Source organism: Epinephelus fuscoguttatus, linkage group LG12, assembly GCF_011397635.1.
Source record: "Epinephelus fuscoguttatus linkage group LG12, E.fuscoguttatus.final_Chr_v1".
Classification (NCBI taxonomy): Eukaryota; Metazoa; Chordata; class Actinopteri; order Perciformes; family Serranidae; genus Epinephelus; species Epinephelus fuscoguttatus.
This window is the reverse complement of record NC_064763.1, coordinates 25,180,690-25,201,249: the sequence shown is the minus strand read 5'-3', so window position 1 is coordinate 25,201,249 and position 20,560 is coordinate 25,180,690. Positions and strand designations below refer to the sequence as shown.

At 40.9% G+C, this 20,560-nt stretch overlaps 1 protein-coding gene across 5 annotated transcripts; it reads right to left on the bottom strand.

Moving 5' to 3' along the window:
• Nucleotides 1-8,174: 8,174 nt before the first annotated feature.
• On the bottom strand, nt 8,175-18,344 carry mepcea (methylphosphate capping enzyme a). Of its 5 annotated transcripts, none has more exons than XM_049592266.1 (5): nt 17,991-18,344; nt 15,502-17,375; nt 12,953-13,171; nt 12,721-12,844; nt 8,175-12,626 (listed from the first exon to the last, which is right to left on the bottom strand). In XM_049592266.1, the coding sequence occupies exons 2-5, from the start codon at nt 17,326-17,328 to the stop codon at nt 12,592-12,594; spliced, it is 2,205 nt and encodes a 734-aa protein (XP_049448223.1). In that variant the 5' UTR covers nt 17,329-17,375; nt 17,991-18,344; the 3' UTR covers nt 8,175-12,591. The 5 variants fall into 5 exon arrangements, with proteins under 5 accessions (XP_049448223.1, XP_049448224.1, XP_049448225.1 ...); XM_049592267.1 differs by lacking the exon at nt 17,991-18,344 and adding an exon at nt 17,863-17,983; XM_049592268.1 differs by lacking the exon at nt 17,991-18,344 and adding an exon at nt 17,926-17,983.
• Nucleotides 18,345-20,560: the final 2,216 nt, after the last annotated feature.

The following is a 20,560-nucleotide window of genomic DNA, read 5'->3' as shown; positions in this document are numbered from 1 at the left end:
CAGTGTCTAGAGCTTCATCATGAACAAGCATCTACTGCCCTATCTACTTATATGTAGCATCCAATAAAGTAATAAGCTTCTAAAAATATAAAAACACCTGAAAATGTTGTAAAAGTTGCACTTAAAGTGATCTAAAATGTAATAAAACACAATAATGTAATAAATTGACCAGTAATATGATAAAACGTCTTGACTGATATTGTAATAACATTTTTACAAAAATGAAATGAATGATGTAATCATTTTAACAGATAATGTAATAATGAAAATAAGTATGTTTTTTTAATTCAGAAATGTACAAATGTGCAAAATGTATAATGCTGTTAGTGTCATGTTAGCTAATAAAAAAAAAATAATAATGTGACACTGATTTCATGTTGGAAAATGTAAACTTTAGGCTTTATGTAGAATTTGAAATTTACAGTACATGGTAAATGGTATATTGTTAGCAGGCAAAGATGCATTAAACTAAAAGCCCTATCAGTGGGAAATGAACCATGCTAAATGCTGATTGTGTCATTGTGCAAGGATCCTCTATTAGAACAAAGTGGCTCATAGATTAGACACTATCAGAAGATGACTAAATCTGCAATAGTTTGCTGATGTTACACAAGTGAGCAATGAAAGGAAAATGGTTGATTTAATGTCCATGAAATGTTCTTTGTCTTCTGAGTCACCAGTGATTATTATGAATGAAATGTCTCCCTTGCCTCACCTGATCTTATGAAATTTTGTGTAGAGGGGAGTTAACAGACCTAAATATAAACCTAATAAATATCTTGTGTAAATAAATACAGTCAAACAGCACAAGTGAACTCTCTTAATAGTTTGGGAAGGAAACAACAAGCAGGAAATGGGTAGAGATCTATGAACTATAGATCTTGTAACATTGACCCGTTGTTATACCAATACTGCTTCGATATACATTTTGGTTTGGGTTAGATATGTGATTCCACTTATGTTTATGGCACAGTTCTTTGTTATGTTATTAAAGTATCATTCAGGATATTTTATAACATTATTGGTCAAGTTATTACATCATTGGTTTTATTACATTTTCTGGAAATTATTACATTATTGGGCCTTACATTCCACCACATTCCAATGTGTTCATTACTCCTGCTCCTGTTTGCACTAACCCTTTCATTTCTTCCATCATGTCATTTCTCTCTGATACATATTTTCTGCAACTAACAAGCACATGCTGTACAGTTTGTGGTACCTGGCAATGATCTCAGAAACCAGTTGGATGCTTCCCTGTAATGTGAAGGATGTGAAGTAAGCTGTTCAGTGTCCTTTTCTAGATGAGCAGAGTTTTTCTTTGCTGTGTTGAAAAACCAGCATGTAAAATATCCACTGCCACCCTGTGTACCAGAGAGGTATAGTGGTGGAGTGAAACTAAGTTTAAATACTCAAGTAGCCTATTGTACTTAAGTACAAAAACACTTTAACTTAACTTGAGTATTTATATTATATAAGAAGAAGATATATTTCATTAATCTTCTAGGAGAAATTCAGTTTTTTCCCTCTGTTGTCATACACACACAGGCCCGAAATACACATACATGGACAAACAGGACCTATACAAGCATCAAATGGAGAGATGTCAGAGCAAGGAGCTGGGGGTTCAGTGCCTTGCTCAAGGGCACCTCAGCAGTGCCCAGGAGGCATACTGGCACCTCTCCAACTACCATTTCATATTTGGTCTAGACAGGGACTTGATCTGGCGACCCTCTGGTCCTATGGGCTAAGCTACTGCCTGCTACCACCTGCTTTACACTTCTCTACTGTCATTCAAAGATTAATATTATGGGCTACTTTATACTCCATTTCATTTATCTGATAGCATTTATTACTAATTACTTTCCGGATCAACATTTTATATGTCTGTTTTTATAAAATATGCATTGACAACATTCAGATGCAAATGAATTATGAATTAGGAGTAAAATCCAATAAAAATATGTGTATAATAAATGCAACACTTTGAGTAGGCATATTTTCCAAAATAAATACATAAATACAATATCATTACTTTTGATACTTTAAGTACAATTTGTTGCTAATACTTATGTATTTTTACTTAAGTAAGATTTTGAATGTAGGACTTTTACTTCTAACACGTCTATAAGCATTTTTTAAAATTTATTTTAAATTTTACAGTAACCTTAAATCAGCATTCTGTAGGTCATCCACTGGCAAAATAAATAAATAAATAGATTAATAATTTCTACATTACTTTGAAATTAATCACATTTTTACAAAATTTCCAAAAATGAAATAAAATAAAATAAAATGAAATAAATTAAAAATAGAAAGCAATGATATATGTTAGTAATAATAATATATTTTAATAATTCGTTTTAATCACTTTTATAATTTAATAAGAAAGTAATATATCTTTTTTATATTTTAATGACACATGTGCAGTCATGGGATTTGAGATGGGAAAGCCTGAAGAAGGCAAAGTGCTTTTAAATTTAGCAGGTTGTTCATTGCCCTGTGCTTTATTCTGATGCTGAGCACAGTACTAGCCTCCTCCTGTTTTTTTGTCCAGGCCCAAACAAATAGAGCTGTAAAAACATCCTTTAGACTGAATAATCACAGACTGGATCATGATTTGTCCCCTTAAGGTGGTTCATCTGTACATATGTGTGTCTGAGAGAGAATAAACAAGCAAGCAAACATCTTTACGTGTGCACTAGGGGGCATGCTACACAAGTACATATCTGTGTGTCTGTGCCTTGTGTTGTTATTGTATTGTTAACAATCCTCCCCTGTGTCACTGGAGCAGCGTGTTTTGTGCTGTTTGATTGTAGTTTCACAGCATCAGCAATAACACACCAACTACTGCCATATTCAGATGTGGGCAGAGCAGTGGTCGAACAGAGGGCAGCAGTGAAAACACAGCAGGACAGACAGAATTGTACTGCTTACTGTGTCTAAAACAATTAGTCAGTATTTCACCTATAATTATAACTTTTGGAGGGCTTGTTCTTTTGAAGGAGTCCTTATGTATGTAAGTACAAAACCAAACAGCTGTCCCTGTTTCATTTTGTGTTGGTGAACAGTACAGATCATTCACAGTATCTCCAAAACACAGAGCAGTTTGAATAATAAAGTTTTGCTCTGTACACTTAGCACAAAAAATAACAGCATGTCTTTTTTGTAAAATGCATAAAAGCAATCTTAATTCTCAAGAAGCTGGGGCGGTTGAGTGAGCTGAGTAAGCTGATAGTCCTGACCTTCAGCCCTCAGACTGGGATCATTCAGTGATACTTTGTTATTGTGATTTGGACAGAGCAGGACGGACTCCTCCCCCGTGGTTGAAATGCTGTATAAATGCAGCATCAGCCTGTCAACAACACTGTCTGAAAGCTTATTGGTACCAAAACATGAAGGGACTGAGCTTGGTTCTCCTCGTGCTTCTCCTGATGCTCGCCGTCGGGGAGGGTAAGCATTGATGGATACACCGATTTTTCTTACTGTGTGAGGTCTGATCAAGTGAATCATGGTGTGTCAAAATGCTCCAGCTACACTGCTGCACTCATTACTGGGCTTGTTTGTGTGGCTCAGAGGAGACGTGAAACAGAATAGTGAAATCACAGCTTGACAGTTTTGTTAACCATTAAAGTAATTACAGTTGTGCTAACTTCTTTTTAAGATTGATTTATTGTGATAATGAAAAAAGGTCAACAAGTCATCAGGAACATGGAAAAATATATGTGATTCTTTCATAATTTTCTGCAGGCAATGATCCAGAAATGCAGTATTGGACATGTGGGTATAGAGGACTCTGCAGACGGTTCTGCCATGCCCAGGAGTACATCGTTGGTCATCACGGTTGCCCTCGGAGATACAGGTAGGCCCGTGCCGAAGACAAAACTTTGGAAATGACTGCTAATTGTGAGGTTAACTTAAGTTGCACTGTGCTCATTTTCAGATGCTGTGCTGTGCGGTCTTAGCACCTGCATGCACCAGCATGAGGGCTGACATCTCCAGGTAACTGACGACGGCGCTCTTCCGGATAACCCATTTCGACAACCTTACTCTCAATCGACACCTCTTGGACTTCTAACACGCTGTGGGATGTGACAATGAGTGCTTTGGAAGTGGACTTCAACTAGTTAGACCTGACTTATTCACAGCTAGAGGTGCAGCAGATGTGTAACTGTTGCTTGATCCTGTATCTCACCTTTAATAACATTTATAATCACTCCTTTGTGAACAGTCAGTTGTACTCTCTGAAATGCAGTGTTGCCAATAAATGCATGAAAATAAATTTGCTGATGTTTTGATTTGTTGCTGTTTAGTTAGGATAATCATCACTACTCACTATTTTAATCATGCTGTCCCAAATAGCGTAAAGCCATCTTTCACTTTACATTTGAAAAACATCCAAATATGGTGTTAACACGTCTATGTGCAGCCCCAGTACCCATCTGGTTTGACCTTAGGGAAATAACAGCATGGAAAGCAGTCTGAGTCGAGTCTGGCATGCTTTTTGCTCAGCGCTGAACTGACAGGACACAATAATGGTCAAGTGACTGACCCAAATAGCTGTGATGGAATAGAGCTTTTGTGAATGAAGTGTTATGTCTCTTGTCTGTGTTTATGTTATCTCACCATTCTGTCTGTCTGTCTGTCTGTCTGGACAACACTGTCTGGAACAGACGGACAACGCCACAATCCGCCAGTCACGACTGCAAAGCAAATTCATTGTCGCATTGTCTGCCTATCAACGATTGGAAGGTCAAATGTCTGTGTTGGTGAACTTTGGCTTTTATTTATTTATTTATTTATTTATTTCAGGAGGCAACATGGCTGTCAGCTGAAAACAAGTATACTCACCTCTGTTTGAGGTAACACCATTACTGGACAACAACAGGTCATGTAAAATAATGAAATAATTACATTTATTAACTCTATGATTTAAACATTTTATTATCCCTCTGGTTACTGAACGTACTAGATTTAACTGGACCAGGATCTGAAGATGGTTGATGACTGGTCCGGGCTCGTAGGTGCTAAAGGCATGGATGCTATTTGTAAACAGGAGCCTCTGTATTGTGCTCTGCATTGTCATCTAGGTGGAATCTTTGTGTTATTCAGACAGGCGCAGCGTGACCTAACCACAAAGGGGTAACCCGACACAAACCTGTTTACACGAGGCTGTCTGTCTTCACAACAAAACAAAGTTAGTACAGGATAGATTTTTTAAAACTGTCACAGCATATATAGTTTTTACAGTGGAGAAACTGGGCTGTGAAGATGCTGCAGGTGCTTATATAAGTTAAAGACAAACTAATCATAAATATATTTTGATGCTAGCAGGTAATTATGACCTTTGCACTGCGGCCTGAATAAGAGCCACAGTAATATGAGTCCTGGTTGGGGATGCAGGTCCTCAAATCTGAGTGTCCTACCCAAATAAAATGGTAACTGTAATGAAAAATTGTTCATTAGATGGAAAATCAAAGAGCCAACACTTGACTTTGAGAATGTATTTCATATATATGTGTCTTTTTATGTTAGGTAAATGTGAATATAATGATCTCATAATACTACATTCCCAAACTTAGTATACAGTGTGAATTTAGGCAGATGCTCTTAGCACCCAGGTGTCCACAGCAAGCAATGCTCTTTACACCCAGGGTGTAAGCAACCAATGTGGCTATTTATACCCAGGTGTACGTCCCTGGGTGTCCTAACAATGCCAAGGTTAGCTATTCTAATAAAATGTATGTACACAGTGTGAATTCAGCAGCTTTACGTATAAAAACTGAAAATATGAATCTAACTATGCTAAGATAAATTGACCACTTTAATCTCAGGGACGATACAAGATTGGCTCGTACTAGCCCTAACCACGACCTTCTGACCTTGATGTGTCAGCCTGACAAGTACTGGCCCATCACAGTACGCAGTGGGATCCATTATAATGCGTCATAGCCAAATAGCTGCAGCGTGACTATTCTCACCTGGGCGCACACTGATGAATTTATCATTTGCCGAAGTTACTCTAGACAACATTTTGCTTTTACTTATTTTCTGTTGTATACATATATATTATAGTGCTGGATGTTGACGTGGCCAAAGTTACAAATAATGAGGTAAATGTGTAAAAGTAATCCCTGTGAGCAAAGACCTCAGGCTTCATATACCACTCTGAATAGGCTACAATATCCAATGCTTTTTTCTGCTTTCGAAACAAGGTAACATCATTGTATAATCAATTTCTTGATATGGTCATTTGTTCCAGGCTCACTACTATAAATGTTTACATTACCTAGCCTACACTGCTACATGTAGCAACATGCTAACGTTAGAGAAGTATGTAATCATTATACTGAATTCCTGCAGGAACATACAAACATGTCTGAATTTTCATGGTAGAAACTCGTTATAGTCATTCCCTTGCTGCAAGTACACTCCTACAGATCTTTAAATCTCTCCGTGGCATAGTGCTGCCCTACATTTCCAATCTTCTCCATTCCTACACACCTCCTTGTTCACTCCGTTCCTCTGATGCCCACTTACTCTCAATTCCCCCTTCCAGTCTCCGTACTGTGGGTGACAGGGCCTGTAGTGTAGCTGACCCTAATCTGTGGAATACTCTTCCCCAGGGTCTGCGTCAGTGCACATTGGTGTCTTCCTTTAAGTCGCAACTGAAAACTCATCTTTTAGAAAAGCCTTTCCTAGTGTTTCGTAATATGTTTTATGAATATTATGTTATTTTTATCTGCTGTTGTTGCTTTGTTATTGCTTATCAACTTTTATCATGTACTGACTGTCTTATCCAGTTTTGTAAAGTGTCCTTAGGTGTCTTGAGAGCCACTTATGAATAAAATGTTATATTATTACATGTAGCTACATGCTAATGTCAGGAAAACTAAACACATGCATAAACCTGAAAATAAGCTCAACAGGTCCCTTGACAAGTCTTCTAGACCAGTGGTTCCCAACTGGTCCAGGGACGTCGTCCAGATTTCTCCTTAGTTGTTACTTCAAAGTCCTTACAGTTTCATACATTCAGCATCATACTTGTGTTTAGACATGTCGTCAAACTAGCGTGCTGTCTCTGTCAAGTAGCTGTCCATTAGTCACTCACTCTACAGCAGGAAGCACTTCAAAATAAAATCTCTATGCAGGGAATTCACTGTACTTAAAAATAAAGTGTGTTTTTTACAAACTTGACAAATTTGCGAATCACTTGAGGTCCATTCAGAATGGACCCGTGACCCACCAGTTGGGAACCACTGTCCTAGACCTTGCAGTTGAGAGGTATCACTTGAGACGCTATAACACTATATTCCACCAGAGCTAAATTCAGGGTAGAGTTGAAGTTTTGTTTAGTCAAACCAGAGAATGGTTTTCCTCACACTCACACTAGGGTCCATTAAGTTCCACTATACAAGATCTAGGTATGATGTCATAAGCCTATTACTCTTATATCCATGACAGCGTGATTAATGGAGCACTGCAGACGTGTCCTTTTAGCAAGCTCACTAACAGAAGCTCCTTGAAGCTCTATTAGAGCGGACCATTGGGTCTTGTCGTCTCAGCGTACACCAAATGTTTCCGCACCCTTCCTTGCAAGTTAGAGTAGTGCAGCATATTTGAATAAGTATTGTGTTCAGACACTTTTGGCTCAATTATAATCCATACATACACACAATAATAACTGTGGATCTGACTTCTAGTCTTTGAGAATCCTGCAGACTTTTAAAGGGGAACATATACTGCATGCTATATACAGCAGCAGCCAGAAAACATACAGTAATACTTCACCGGGCTTCACTCCCCACATGCGTAAAAAAAAAAAATCTCTCCAGGTGACATAAATCAACCTGACCTGTTTCCAGCTGAAGGGGATGGATTCACTTTTATTTCACCGCTTCCTGCAAAGTGGGTTACTAACCTCTTTACAGATGCTGCGATGATCTCCTCAGTAAGAACACTTATGTGCAGACCACCAGTGCTCTCTACTTGTTGCTTACTCGAGCAGCAAAATGTGAAAAAGCTGACCCAACTAATATGATGGCAGCCTAACAAAACCACTGTAAAATTTGTTAACTATGACGACACCTTGATGTCTGTACATGCTTCCACCCAAAAATCAATTTCAGTTAAATAACATTGGTGTTGTGTAAGCAAATACTTAAACCACCAAATCTGGAACCACTTTTAATCAATTAAAATGTTAAACACAGAGAAACATTCAGATATATCTTGTTGTTCAGAGGCATGAAAATTCAGAGCTTCCCTGACAGAGGGGCGATTTTATTCCAACAGTTTTTCCAGAAAACTGATTCTAGGAAAGTTAAAGTACATGTAAAACATCAACTGTAACTGCAAAAAAAATGTACTAATTCCCTCGAGTCGCATCAGTGCAGATTCAACATGAAGAGGTGAAGTTCAGTGCCATTAAAAATCATACACCCCTTGAGTTTATGCAGTTTTGCACTACGAAGAGATTTTCGTAGGTGTTTCATTTTAGTTGTAGAATAATTTTAGGTACTATTATCCTAGAAAACCTAATAAATGTGAAGCAGCTATGCAGAGCTAACTAACTTTTATCTTATCAGGTCTTTATGGTATTCCTGACAAAACCTATTATCAGTATTTCATTGCTTATGCTGCTCAGATCTTATAATCAGGCCGTAGCCACAGGTTTTAGAGATGAGCTACCACTGAAGATTGCTCTGATGCTAAAAATAATCTCTGGGATTTCAGAGGATGAGTTGAAATTTAGAAAATGTGAACGTAGTGTATGGTGAAAGCCACATAACCAAATGCTGTAATTCATCAAATCCACTTCTTGAAATGGGTCCTCTGTCTTCAAGTTGCAAATAAAAATCATTTAAATACATAACCATAAAAAAAAATAATAAAAGAAAATACAACAGGCTGTGCTTTCACTGCAATGTTTGTCATGTTTACTTCTGGTTTTCTTTGCAACATGAAAACTTGGACCCAGTTTTCACATCCAAAACTACACTCAGGTTGTCTTAATTTTAAACCAGCCCGCATTACAACATTTATTCCAATGATAAAGTGGTGATTTTTGCTACCTAAGGCCATAATTACACCTTTAAAAGAGCAAATATTGCACAATATTGTGTTGTAAGCTACAATAACATGAGTATAAGATCTGAGCATCATAAAATTTCTCACTAGCATTAAACTGTGTTGAAACAAGGGGTGTTTTATCTCTTACACCCTATTTTGTGTGCAATTTCATTTGATAAAAATGAATGTCACACAGACTTCGCACCACTTTGTGCAAAACCTCAAGGGGAGTATGAAAAGTTCATACAGCACTACATATGACAACATGCAATTTCACATCTCCAGCAAAGACATGCCGTAGCTTGGATACCTGGCCTGTTGGGTTCAAATCTGTCAGATGTTGCCGCTGAGACAATAAGGTGCAATCTTTCACATTGGTGGCACAGCACAAACTTTAAACTTTTCCCAAATAAAAAACTCAACAAAGAAAAAGCAAAATGCCCTTGAAATTACAGCAGTGGGCTGATCTAAGCCTGAGAGTCCGATTGTCTTAGCTTAGGAGAAAGGTGTGATTTGGTGCCCGGCGTCTGACGGGCCGACTGACATCGAAGCCAATTCTCTTTCAAATCAAAATGTCACCTGAAGCTTCATTTTATAGGTTAATCAGTGTTCCACAACTTGTTACAAAAAAGTCTGATGGAAAAAGTATTCAAATTTTTTTTCTACTTTGAAGAAATTTAAAATCTCCATAACACGTCAAATGAAGTGAAATGAGAGTGCATCGACAACAACACTCCTTTCAAACAGTTTATAAAAAAATAAAGAGCCAATCTGACAATCCGTGTGCCTGCCAGGACAGAAGAAAGCAAAACACATCAGAACGTTGCAATAATTATTTGTTGTTACAGAGCTGGATTAGCGGGTCCGCTTTGGGACAAAAACTCTGACTCGCTCACAAATTGGCCTCAAACATTTCAAAACAAGACAAAAAAACAAAACAAAAACCCCACCGTAAAACGACAAAAGCAGTTTTGAACTCAATATTGACAACAGTAAAACAAAATTTGCAAACTTATTTACACTGATCATTTACTAAAATAGAAACATAAATCATCCATCTTTGCCATCGTCTATTCTACTAGGCCAAATGCTGTAATTGAACCTGTTGTTTAAAAAAAAAAAAAAAGGTTTCAGTCCCAGCCACAGAATGAAAGGTTGTAGACGAGTGTTGCTCAGTGCACACCAGTAAAGATACAATCACAACGACTGCCTGTAACTTGCTGTCCTTGTTAGGCCAAAGACAAAGATAGTGATGATGGCATATTTTGTCAAATTCAAGAGCAAAAGACCCATAAAATATTTTGGCAGTGCTTCAATACAAACAGCATTTTCATATTTAAATTTGGTAAAAATTCATGAATATATTTTAGTCCATTTTGTAGCAATTTATTTTCTACAAATGTAAATTTTAATTCAGCTTTACAGAAGTCGAGTCCAATTCAGGAGCTTGAATGTAACTCTGATGCTGTTTGAATTAATGCCTGTCCAGCAGTGACGATCGGACCACACAAAACAATGCATGTGTCGGATTTATACAGCACTGAAGACACTGTAGCAACTCTCTGATAGCAGGCCTCTGCCTTAAATCACACCCTCCATTATACTCTCAGTCATTGTAGACATTGTAAACAACATATAAGGTAGGGCTATGGCTTAACTGTCATTTAAAAAAAAAAAGATAGATCACTGCATGCTACAGATCTACCTTGCAAAATAGTCCTCATGGTTTGTGTGCTGAATTATCTTGAGCTGAGCCAACACCTGGGTGTCTGCGCAGCTCAAATGTGCCCCCTACCATTGGGATGGAGCATCAAAAAGGCTTTAAAGGACCCATGAAGTGATTTGTCGCTTCCTGAAAGACTGTCCAAATAAAGTAAATTACACAGGTCTGAAGGTTTGTAGAAAGTTTGCATTCAAAACAGCCAAAATTCTTTTCTTGAAAACAATCTGATTTTTTTAACTTGCACTTAGCTGATGTCAGGTTGAAGGTAGTGTCTATAAACATATATCTGAATATGTACTCAGAATCTGTGTGCAGCAGGACAAGTTTTTGGTAGTGGAAGCATTCTGGTTCCTGATTGTAGTTTGATTAGTATTTAACGATAAGGTTTGAGCGGGCGTCATGTGAGAAGTAATATTGGCCATTGCCACCAGGGGTTTAATTGTCGTCAGACCGAAAGCCAATGGGCTCTGAAATTGGGTTTGAAGTACCACACTAGTTTGTCCCGGTAGTAGTATGCCTACTAAAACTAAATACTGTCTCCATGTGTTAATGACAGAATCTAATATGTGATGACTTCATCTTCATTCATCTCAACAGTTTTTAAGGAACCAGCTGTTACTAAAAAAAAAGAGACAACACATCTTGAAAGGATCTTAGCTGTGCCGTGGGTAAACGTGCATTATTTCATTTGGTAGTTGTGGTTTTGGCTGTTTCAAGTGCACCTTTCTAACCCTTGCATCGTCTTCATCTCTTCGACACGCCCCTTTTCACTTCATATTCACTTCATAGCATCTTAACTTTGTGCAATTTAGCTTTCCATATCGCCCATTCCAAAATATGGACTCACATTGTCACAGTTCTGTACCAGATTAAAGCACGTTCAGCTCTAAGGCCTATTTTGCAAAATAATGACAAAACAAACTGTATATTAGGGTTTGGAGATAGGACGAATACATCAGCTATGGACTGAATCTATAGCTGATGGAATTCGTTTGGCTGCGTTTAAGTCACCAAAGAATGTGCAGTTATATGTCTGCCACAACGGGATTCAAGGCTTCGACCATGATGCACATATTTAACCACTAAGAGCACAATTTCGATGTCATCGGTAGCTACAACGGAGCTGGCAATGTGAGGCTTCAATAGCCTGCACAGCATAAAACACATTACCTGCACTCCGCTGTGGCTTTTCAGGAGACATCATGTCAGTACGACCTGTTTAATGGCTTCATAATCCAGTAGTACACTGCAGTTTTTGCAAGTGCAACACACAATGTAGTTAAAGTGGTGACGGCTGCCAATTGGAAAAGCCTCCCCTATCATCCAACCCTCATAAGTATCATGTGTAGTGATGTGGTGGCACAGAACAAAGTCATGAAAGTAAAGATATATGGCCAAAGATTTTCAAACACATTACGGCCGTGCATCAAACTGGAGCATCATTAGCACTGGGGATAGTCCAAGAAAACGATCACCTCTTCCACCGTCTGGCCAAGCTGTGACGTTTGGCTCCAGGTTATACATTGTGGAGTTTGATCTGAGTTCACTCCATACTCTTTAAGAATTTGCCGACACGGAGGCTTCTGATAAGCGCCTCTTCCTCATCAGATCTCTACAAAATTAATTCCACTTTTGGTCCCGTTCTCCTTTTCTGAATTTCATCTTCAGCATCTGAAAAGCTGGAGTTAACTGTGAAGGACTGAGATAGTTCCTTGCAGTCCAGGGCAGCTGGCTGGCTTGTGTGTATGGTGGTGGCTTAGGCTACTCACATTCAATGATCTTCAAGGCAGGAGCGGTCATTTGTGAAATAAGTAGATTGGCCTCTGAAAACCTGTTGTGGTGGAAAAAGATTTGAAATTGACGTCAAGCTTCAGTGGTGAATATTGTGTAGTGCATATATGTGTTGTGAACAATTAGTGAATTACCTCTTATTGAACACTTGGGGGCCCCAAGGTACTCAGAACTGGTGAAGCCCACCTCTGTTGTAAGGTACGACGAAAACTGGTCAGGTTTGAGGCGGATGTTGTAAAAATTCCTGCTAATATTATCCTGTAAAGTAAAAGAGAAAACAAATATTTCAGCCAAATAAACCAAGCTTTAAAATCCCTGGTATTTTTGCTTTGCATCACAACAGAACGTGTCCTCTCAGTCTCTTACCGTCAGCTTCTTCCTCCTCACATAGGACTCCCAGGGCTGCGGCTCCAGGATGAAAATGCCTCCAGGACGGAGATGTCTGTAAACTCTCTTGAAGAGCCGCTTGAGGCCACAGTCTCCCCAGTTCAGGTGCACCCATTTGGTAACGCTCAGGCACATGATCACGTCGTACTCTGGCCGCTGAGTCAAAAGAAGATTATCGTTCTCCAGGACATAATTGGCCTAAAGTCGAAGAGAGGCATGGTTAAAAAAAAACCCAATACACTGACTTGACAGGGCAAACTATTTAGTGCTACTCAGCACTGTGACTGGAATAAAGACTTTCACTGAAACACAAACTCATGACGATCATGGCCACAGATTAAGAGCTGGTATCTGCAAAATCTTATCTGATTGGCATTCATTAAAATGTTGGAGTAAAAATCCTAAAATTGCACATTTATAATAGGATGCATTTGTGTGATACTGACTCTTTGGCTCTTATATAGATTAAAAAAGGAAGGCAAGGCTATGCAATGTGAACAAACACAGCATAGCCACCAAATTTTACTGCTGCTCTGTGAAACCATTTGACTTACAAATGCTGCAGGATTATTATGAGAGCATGTGTTTAGAGAATCCCAGATTTGTTGTAATAATTGATGCAAGACTTAAAGTGATTCATCTAGCATAAATGCCAAACTTTAGCTGGCTCCCACTTCTCAAATACACACTGATACACAAGATTGATGCTGAAAGAGCAGAACAGAGGACAAAAGAACAGAGGTGAGGACAAACAGAGGGAAAGTGTTATTTGATCCAGATCACCATTTTAAGTGAAGACGGCTGGGAACAAAGTTTAGGAAACTTGATTATCAGAACACACCTTTTTCCACAGTAGACATGTTGAAAAGTAGTATCAGGAAAAACAACGGTGTTACTAGCAGTAACTGGGGTTTGGTCCATCACAGAGAGGGTATAAATAGTCAAAGCTTTCCTCCTACTCACTGAAACTATATTTGGTTATTCAATAATTTGGGAACTGATGAGAATTTGGTGATGAGGAGTAAAAAAACACCTCCTGTATTTGATTACATTTGCTTCCCTACAACTTCCCACACTCTAACTTAAGACCACGGTAGATTTGTCAAACAACAACACATCCTGACATTTCTCCCTCAAATCCATCCTGTGTTGTACAGGCTGAGGGGGCTCAGGCGTTCGTCTTGAGGCTTTTCACTCATTAAACAGGATAAGCTCTGTGCTGCACTGCCATTATCTCTAATGCTCGTAGCAGGGAGGAAGGCAGTTATCGATTTCATTCAGAAACAAACACTACGGTTCCTGCATCTAACCAATTCATGTGGCTGCCTACACGGAGCCTGTGAGGCACAAGGCCAGTGGAGTGAGGAAACTCTGATAGAAATTAGAACAATAAAAAAGCTTGATGAGAAACCTTTATATTTATAAAGAGAAAAGCTGTTGTGCGATGTGTCAAAGTCTCACACAATGCTGGCGTGCGATAAATCGATAACATTAGAAATGCTTGAAAAGGACAGGCTGCTCTACTCTTTCTATTTTCCATCTTTTGCATCTCAAAATCATCGGCAGCTTCAGGGAACAGTGAGCCTCTGGTTGGAGATACATACAACAAGGTGTGCAACACACAAAAATGTAACGGTGGGCAAACTAGTGGTAAGATAAGATAAACTAAGTCTAACGCATGTGACTCAGAAAATCAAACTGGTGGAGATGCTTCCTTATTAAAGGATCTAACCCTAACATTTTATGGCCAACATGACTGCTTTATTAACTTATAAGAATGGAGAAGTCTGTGTTCTTTTGACTAGGAGAAGAGTAGCTATTTTAAAACAAGAAATTGACATTTATATTTATTTTTAATATAAATTGACATTTATATTAAAAATAAATTAATTTATTATGGTTTCTATTGCTTCCCAAATGTATCTTAACATTCCCAATTTCATTTTACTTTTCAACAACGCACCCAATCATCCAAACATGGAGAAGCGTCCTTCAAGATTGATTAAATGTTTGATTTGACTTTTTAAAATGTGAAATGTATAAGACTCTGTAAAATAATAAAAGATAAATAAATGTATAGTCAACTGTGCTATGCTATTCATTTTCCTATGTCCCTGGAAAATGAACACCATATACATCTTGTCCAGATTGGCTATGGACTGTGCTGTGACAATGCTGTCCCTAATCTAGAGGCAAAACCATTAACATTTTCGGGATGCAAGGAGAATAAGTGGGCACCTAATTTATGTCACATCCTCTTGTGAAGTCAGTCAGACCACAGAGTGTTTTTGTACCAAGCAGCCTCTCTCCCAACAAGTGCTTTTTCGGTGGGTTTTAATATGGTTTACAAGGGCCGGTTTCATTACATCATGCTTCTAAGTCTTAATGAATATGGTGCAGATATAATGCAGTCAGTGCCTAATTGTGAGATACTGATTTTATTTTGACCTTCATCTAAGCTCCCAAGCTATAATGATTTGGGAACTTCATGCTGCCACCACATGATCACCCAGAGAATGCTGTCTTACCTTGATGAAGGACACATTTGAGGGGAACTCTCCGGGCCGTGTGGCGGGGGTTTCTGTTAGTGGAGGTGCAGCAATGGGCCCCCTGGAGATGCGTAGTGACACAGGAAAAGAGCAGCTCACAGAGAGATCTGTGGGGGGCGAATCACAATCCTCCTGCTCCATTTTCTCTGTTTTGCCATCCTGCCTCCGGGTCCCTGCCTCATCTGTGTGACAGGAGTCATTGTCATTTACAGCCTCTGCAGGGCCACTTTCTCCTTTCACTGGTGTCCCGTTTTCATCCCTGCTCGCGGCTTCATTGTGCTTCTTGTCTGTGCCTGTGAGACTCCCATTTCCATTCCTCTCCTCCTGCTTGGTGCTCTTTTTCTCCTGCATCGCATGCCTGGCCTCTTGGGTCTGCAGTTCAGACAGATAATGTCTGATGTTTTTCCGGGCTGCATGTACCAGAGCATTGTCAATATCCAGGCCCAATATGCGAGCAGGTTTGAGCATTTTGGCAATATAGAGCGTTAGGTGGCCTGAGTTACACCCCAGATCCAGAACATCTTTACCTTCAAACCACTCTGGCCGAAGCACACGTATCCGTGCGTCTTCACTAGCACCTGGGTTGCGGTAGCCATAATACTTGTTGTAGTTCCCATACTGGAACTTCTTCCTCTGATGCTCCTTCGCCTGGTTGTAGGACTGCTGGTGCTGGCGACCTCCTGGCCCTGTTCTGGGACCACTCCTTGGTGTGTGGAAGGACTGGGAATTTCTCGATCCCCCTGAACCCCAACTTCTGTCTCCAGATCCTGACTTTCCAACTGGCGTAGAATGGGTCACAGGGGGCTCAATTTTGCCAGAGTTGCGCCTACGCTTTCGTCTGCTTGTGTGCTGGTTTGGTGCCCCCGATATGGAGGATGTGGACTCCTCCATTGATGCAGACGTCATCTCCTCCTTGAAGCTGGCTGAGGTGTCGGCTGAGTGCTCGTGGGAATCCCCTGTGACACTGGAGAAACTGTTGGACTCTTTGGAGACGTCTAGTGCAGAACATGAGGCTAACATACCTGGAAGTGGTGCAGAGGTGCCAGTTTTAACCTCACCTTTTCCTGATTCTGAGAGGTTCAACTGTGAGGTTGAAATCCCACCACCACCACCTCCACCTCCTCCTCCTCCTCCTCCTCCTCCATGGTGTCTGTTGCGGTGTCTCCTTCTGCCACCACTTTTAAAGGGGGACACCAAAAAGCTACTGTCTGCTATCCCGCTGTTAAGGTTCAGCGGATCTGTGATGTCTCGTGGAATGAGGATCTCTACAGGGTCTCGACTCTTCGCTGGCAGCGGGGAGGATTTGGGCGTCTCTGCATTGAGCGCCTTGTTGACATCCTCATCCAGCAGGCTGTTGAGATTCAGTGGGTCAAAAATGTTCCCACCCAGGAGGAAGTTGGTTGGTAGGACGGAGTCACTCTCAGAGTTGGCCCTTCGTCTCCTCTTGCCAGACGTTGGATGCTTGAACCCAAAGTTTGCTGTGTTGCGGCGCTTTGTTAGTTTTGTTTGCTGCGGCTGTTTGGAATGATGAAAGCTGTTCCTGCGGTTGATGTTATTCTCGTTCCCTCTGGCTCCCTGTCCAGCATCGTCTGAGTGGGTGAGCCCGTCAGTCGTGCTGGTGTGTTTTGGTGAGGCTGCGGTGGTGCCTGAGACAGGACAAGCGGCTGCAAAATCAGGGGTGGCTGCTGCACCCTCCACCATCACGGATATATTGCTGTAACCTCCAGTGCATTCTGAGAGCTGCAGAGATGATGCTGGGCTGGGCTGTGGACCTCCAGTTTTCACTGTATCCTCGTCAACAGACATCTCTTTTGGTTGGCAGGGCTGATGCAGGCATGGAAATGTTCCTGGATCTAAAAGTCAGAGAGAACATGTGTCAAATGCAAAACCTGAGGTATATTTCACAGAATGAGATGCACACTTATTGCTGCAATCACAGACACAGAGCTGCAATGTAAAGTCACTTATACCTGCACTACAACTCTCAAACTCAAGCCTAGGGACCTGCACCATAAAAATGAGGGTCAGTTGAAGTAAATGAATACCACATAACCCTTTACTCTCCACTGTCACTTCCTAACTGAGTGTTACAGTAACTAAAGTCTACGTTTAACATGCAGTCCCTAAAGCTACGTCATTATCATGTTGGGTATCTGACATCTGAAGCGTGTCTACTCAGGGGTTACTGACCTGAAAAGTTTAGGAGTCCCTGACTGTGTTGGACAGTTACCTAGTTAGCAAGCTAGCTCCTAGCTTCTCTATCGCGGGCCAAACGTCGACTAAACGTTCAGCTCCACTCCGGCCAAAAAGCCGTTATTAGACAAACAGTCAAGTACCCACCTCGATATGCTGCTGCCTGAACCCCCCTAAAACCCTGACTCACATGGATGAAAGTGATACTACCTAGCAGATGGCCACCTATACGCGTACCGTCAACAGTGTAGTCACCATCAAAGTAACAGTCTCACCTCTCAGTTCTCCCCGCCTCCGGCCGGACTGTCACTACCGCGCACTCTCTCGACTCGAGCTAATGTTAGCTACGTAGCTAGCACTCAAGTGTCCCTACATCAATACAACGGTGGCAGGCGGCGCGAGCAGGCAAGTGAACGCAACGCGGGTATGGCGCGATGGTGTGTCCGCGGTGAAGGCTCCTCTGCCCCCCAAACTGTGTTGTCGACTTCTTCAGTGAACTCCTAGTCGCACAGTGTCAGGCAGGTTGGTGAATAAATTATTCCATTCGCTGATAGAGGCGGCATGGCGGCGCATCCGGGCTCCGAGCTGTAGTCCAAGATGACTGGGGCGGAGATCTGTGACTGGGAGGAGAGCTCCGTCTCTAGGTTATTATAATGAGCCTCATGCTAGTAAACACAAGGGCTGCAACTACACTATTCTTTCCCCATTAGTTAAGAGTGTTAGAGTTACATATGATATAAACAGAAAAATGTGTTAAAAGCGTTAGAGTTACATGTGATATAAACATATGTTTATGATATAAACAGAGAAAAATTGCAAATGTAAAAACAAAATAGTTGACAATGAGCTACCATTAAGGGGCTGTTCGTTACTTATAAGGGGGAGGTGTGGTGCAAAAAAAAAGGGGCAGGCATGTGAAACAATTTTTAAGCACTGGGTAGGCTTGTGTTCTTTATTTTGGCTTAAGGGAGGTACATACAAATTTAAGTGGTTCAATTTTTTTTTGTTTTTATGTTACCACCAATTTTTAAAGAAAGCATGCCTTCCAAACTACTCAATTTATCATAGCCAGAAACTGTAAAAAAACCATAAACTGCAGGCTAAAGCCCCATTTCCACCAAACACTTGAAGATGAAGATGACTATGAGGGTGTCATCAGCACCAAAGGCTGCTTTGTGGATTGTAGCCATGCCTGTGGTGAACAAAATAACCAAGACGTCTTTGAGTTTTTTTTGTTTTTTTTTAAAGATATTTTTTGGGCATTTTTAGCCCCTATTTGATAGGACAGACAAGTGCGAAAGGGGGAGAGAGAGAGAGAGGGAGCGACATGCAGCAAAGGGCCACAGGCTGGACTCGAACCTGGGCCGCTGCGGCAACAGTCCTGCACATGGGGCGCCCACTCCACCACCAAGCCACCGACGCCCCAACGTCTTTGAGTTTTTAACTGACATATAGCAACATTCAAAATTTGGCAATGATTTTATGTGCAACCTTACCATAAACTTGAAGTTACATGCATGGTCACTCCTCTATCTGTGCAGGGAGAAGACAAAAGTGTAAAAAAGATGAAGATACATTTGGAGATTTAGCCTCCTTAGTAAGTTCTGCTAAATTGATTTATTAATAATCAATAGAAACTGTTGTGGAGCTCTAGTGATGGCAGTGTCGGAATTAGGTCAGCTTTGCTCAATTCTGTTGCTTCATTTATCCCGAGTCTCAGCCGAATTGGGCAACCGGACGTGGCCTGACTTATTTCTTCGGGCGTGCCAAGTTTGGAACAATGCTGGGCCAGATCATTTTTTGATAACGGCTTAATGATAGCAGTGTCGCAGACGGAGACTGGGCACGGTGGAGGGCGGAGAAATTTTTAGAGGTCCAGTCCCAAAATCCCCCCGATATCCCCGGATATCAGCATAACACTCGGGTACTGATGGTTGTGGAGGAGCCCCATTTCCACCAAACACTGAAAGTGTTTGGTGGAAATGGAATTCAGTGGAATTCAGTTTATGGTTTTGGAAAAGTTTTGGAACCAAAAGTAGCCCTTCAGACATGGTTCAGTTGTCACACACTGCTCCGTCCGGCTATATACCAGTGACACAGAGGGAAGTCTGCACCTTGTCTTTCATCCACAGAACGAGGCTGCATGCCGACATTCATTCATTCATCTTCTAACCGCTTCATCATCCTCTTGAGGGTCGCGGGGGGGCTGGAGCCTATCCCAGCTACATCGGGCGAGAGGCAGGGTACACCCTGGACAGGTCGCCAGACTATCGCAGGGCTGACACATAGAGACAGACAACCATTCACGCTCACATTCACACCTACGGACAATTTAGAGTTATCAATTAACCTAGTCCCCAATCTGCATGTCTTTGGAGTGTGGGAGGAAGCCGGAGTGCCCGGAGAGAACCCACGCTGACACGGGGAGAACATGCAAACTCCGCACAGAAGGGCTCCCACGCCCGGGATCGAACCGGCAACCCTCTTGCTGTGAGGCGAGAGTGCTAACCACCACACCACCGTGCCGCCCCATGCCGACATATTCAGAACAAAATTAAACAGGCTGCAGTGAGAGTCTCAGTCAATGGGATATTTAGAAATATGAGGTTTGTGCATTTAGTCCTACTCAGGCAAGCTCAGGGGTTTAGTGTTGCTGTAGCCCACAGGAACGACGCTCTGCAATGCTTTTTTTTCTCCAAGTGAGGATTAGAATATATGCTGTTCACATGACCTGGTCAAAACTGATATATAAATGATTGACGGTCCACTCATTACTAAAAGTGTATGTCATATAAAAACTAAAGCAATGGTCAGAGTTATCAGTGAAACTTAAGGTGTGTTGATT

Coding starts and splice junctions, on each gene's coding strand:
- mepcea (XM_049592266.1), bottom strand. CDS start 17,328: ATGTCTGTTGACGAGGATACAGTGAAAACTGGAGGTCCACAGCCCAGC. Junction 13,172..15,501: donor CAAATGTGTCCTTCATCAAG/GTAAGACAGCAT, acceptor CTTCGACTTTAG/GCCAATTATGTCCTGGAGAA. Junction 12,627..12,720: donor CCCCAAGTGTTCAATAAGAG/GTAATTCACTAA, acceptor CCACCACAACAG/GTTTTCAGAGGCCAATCTAC.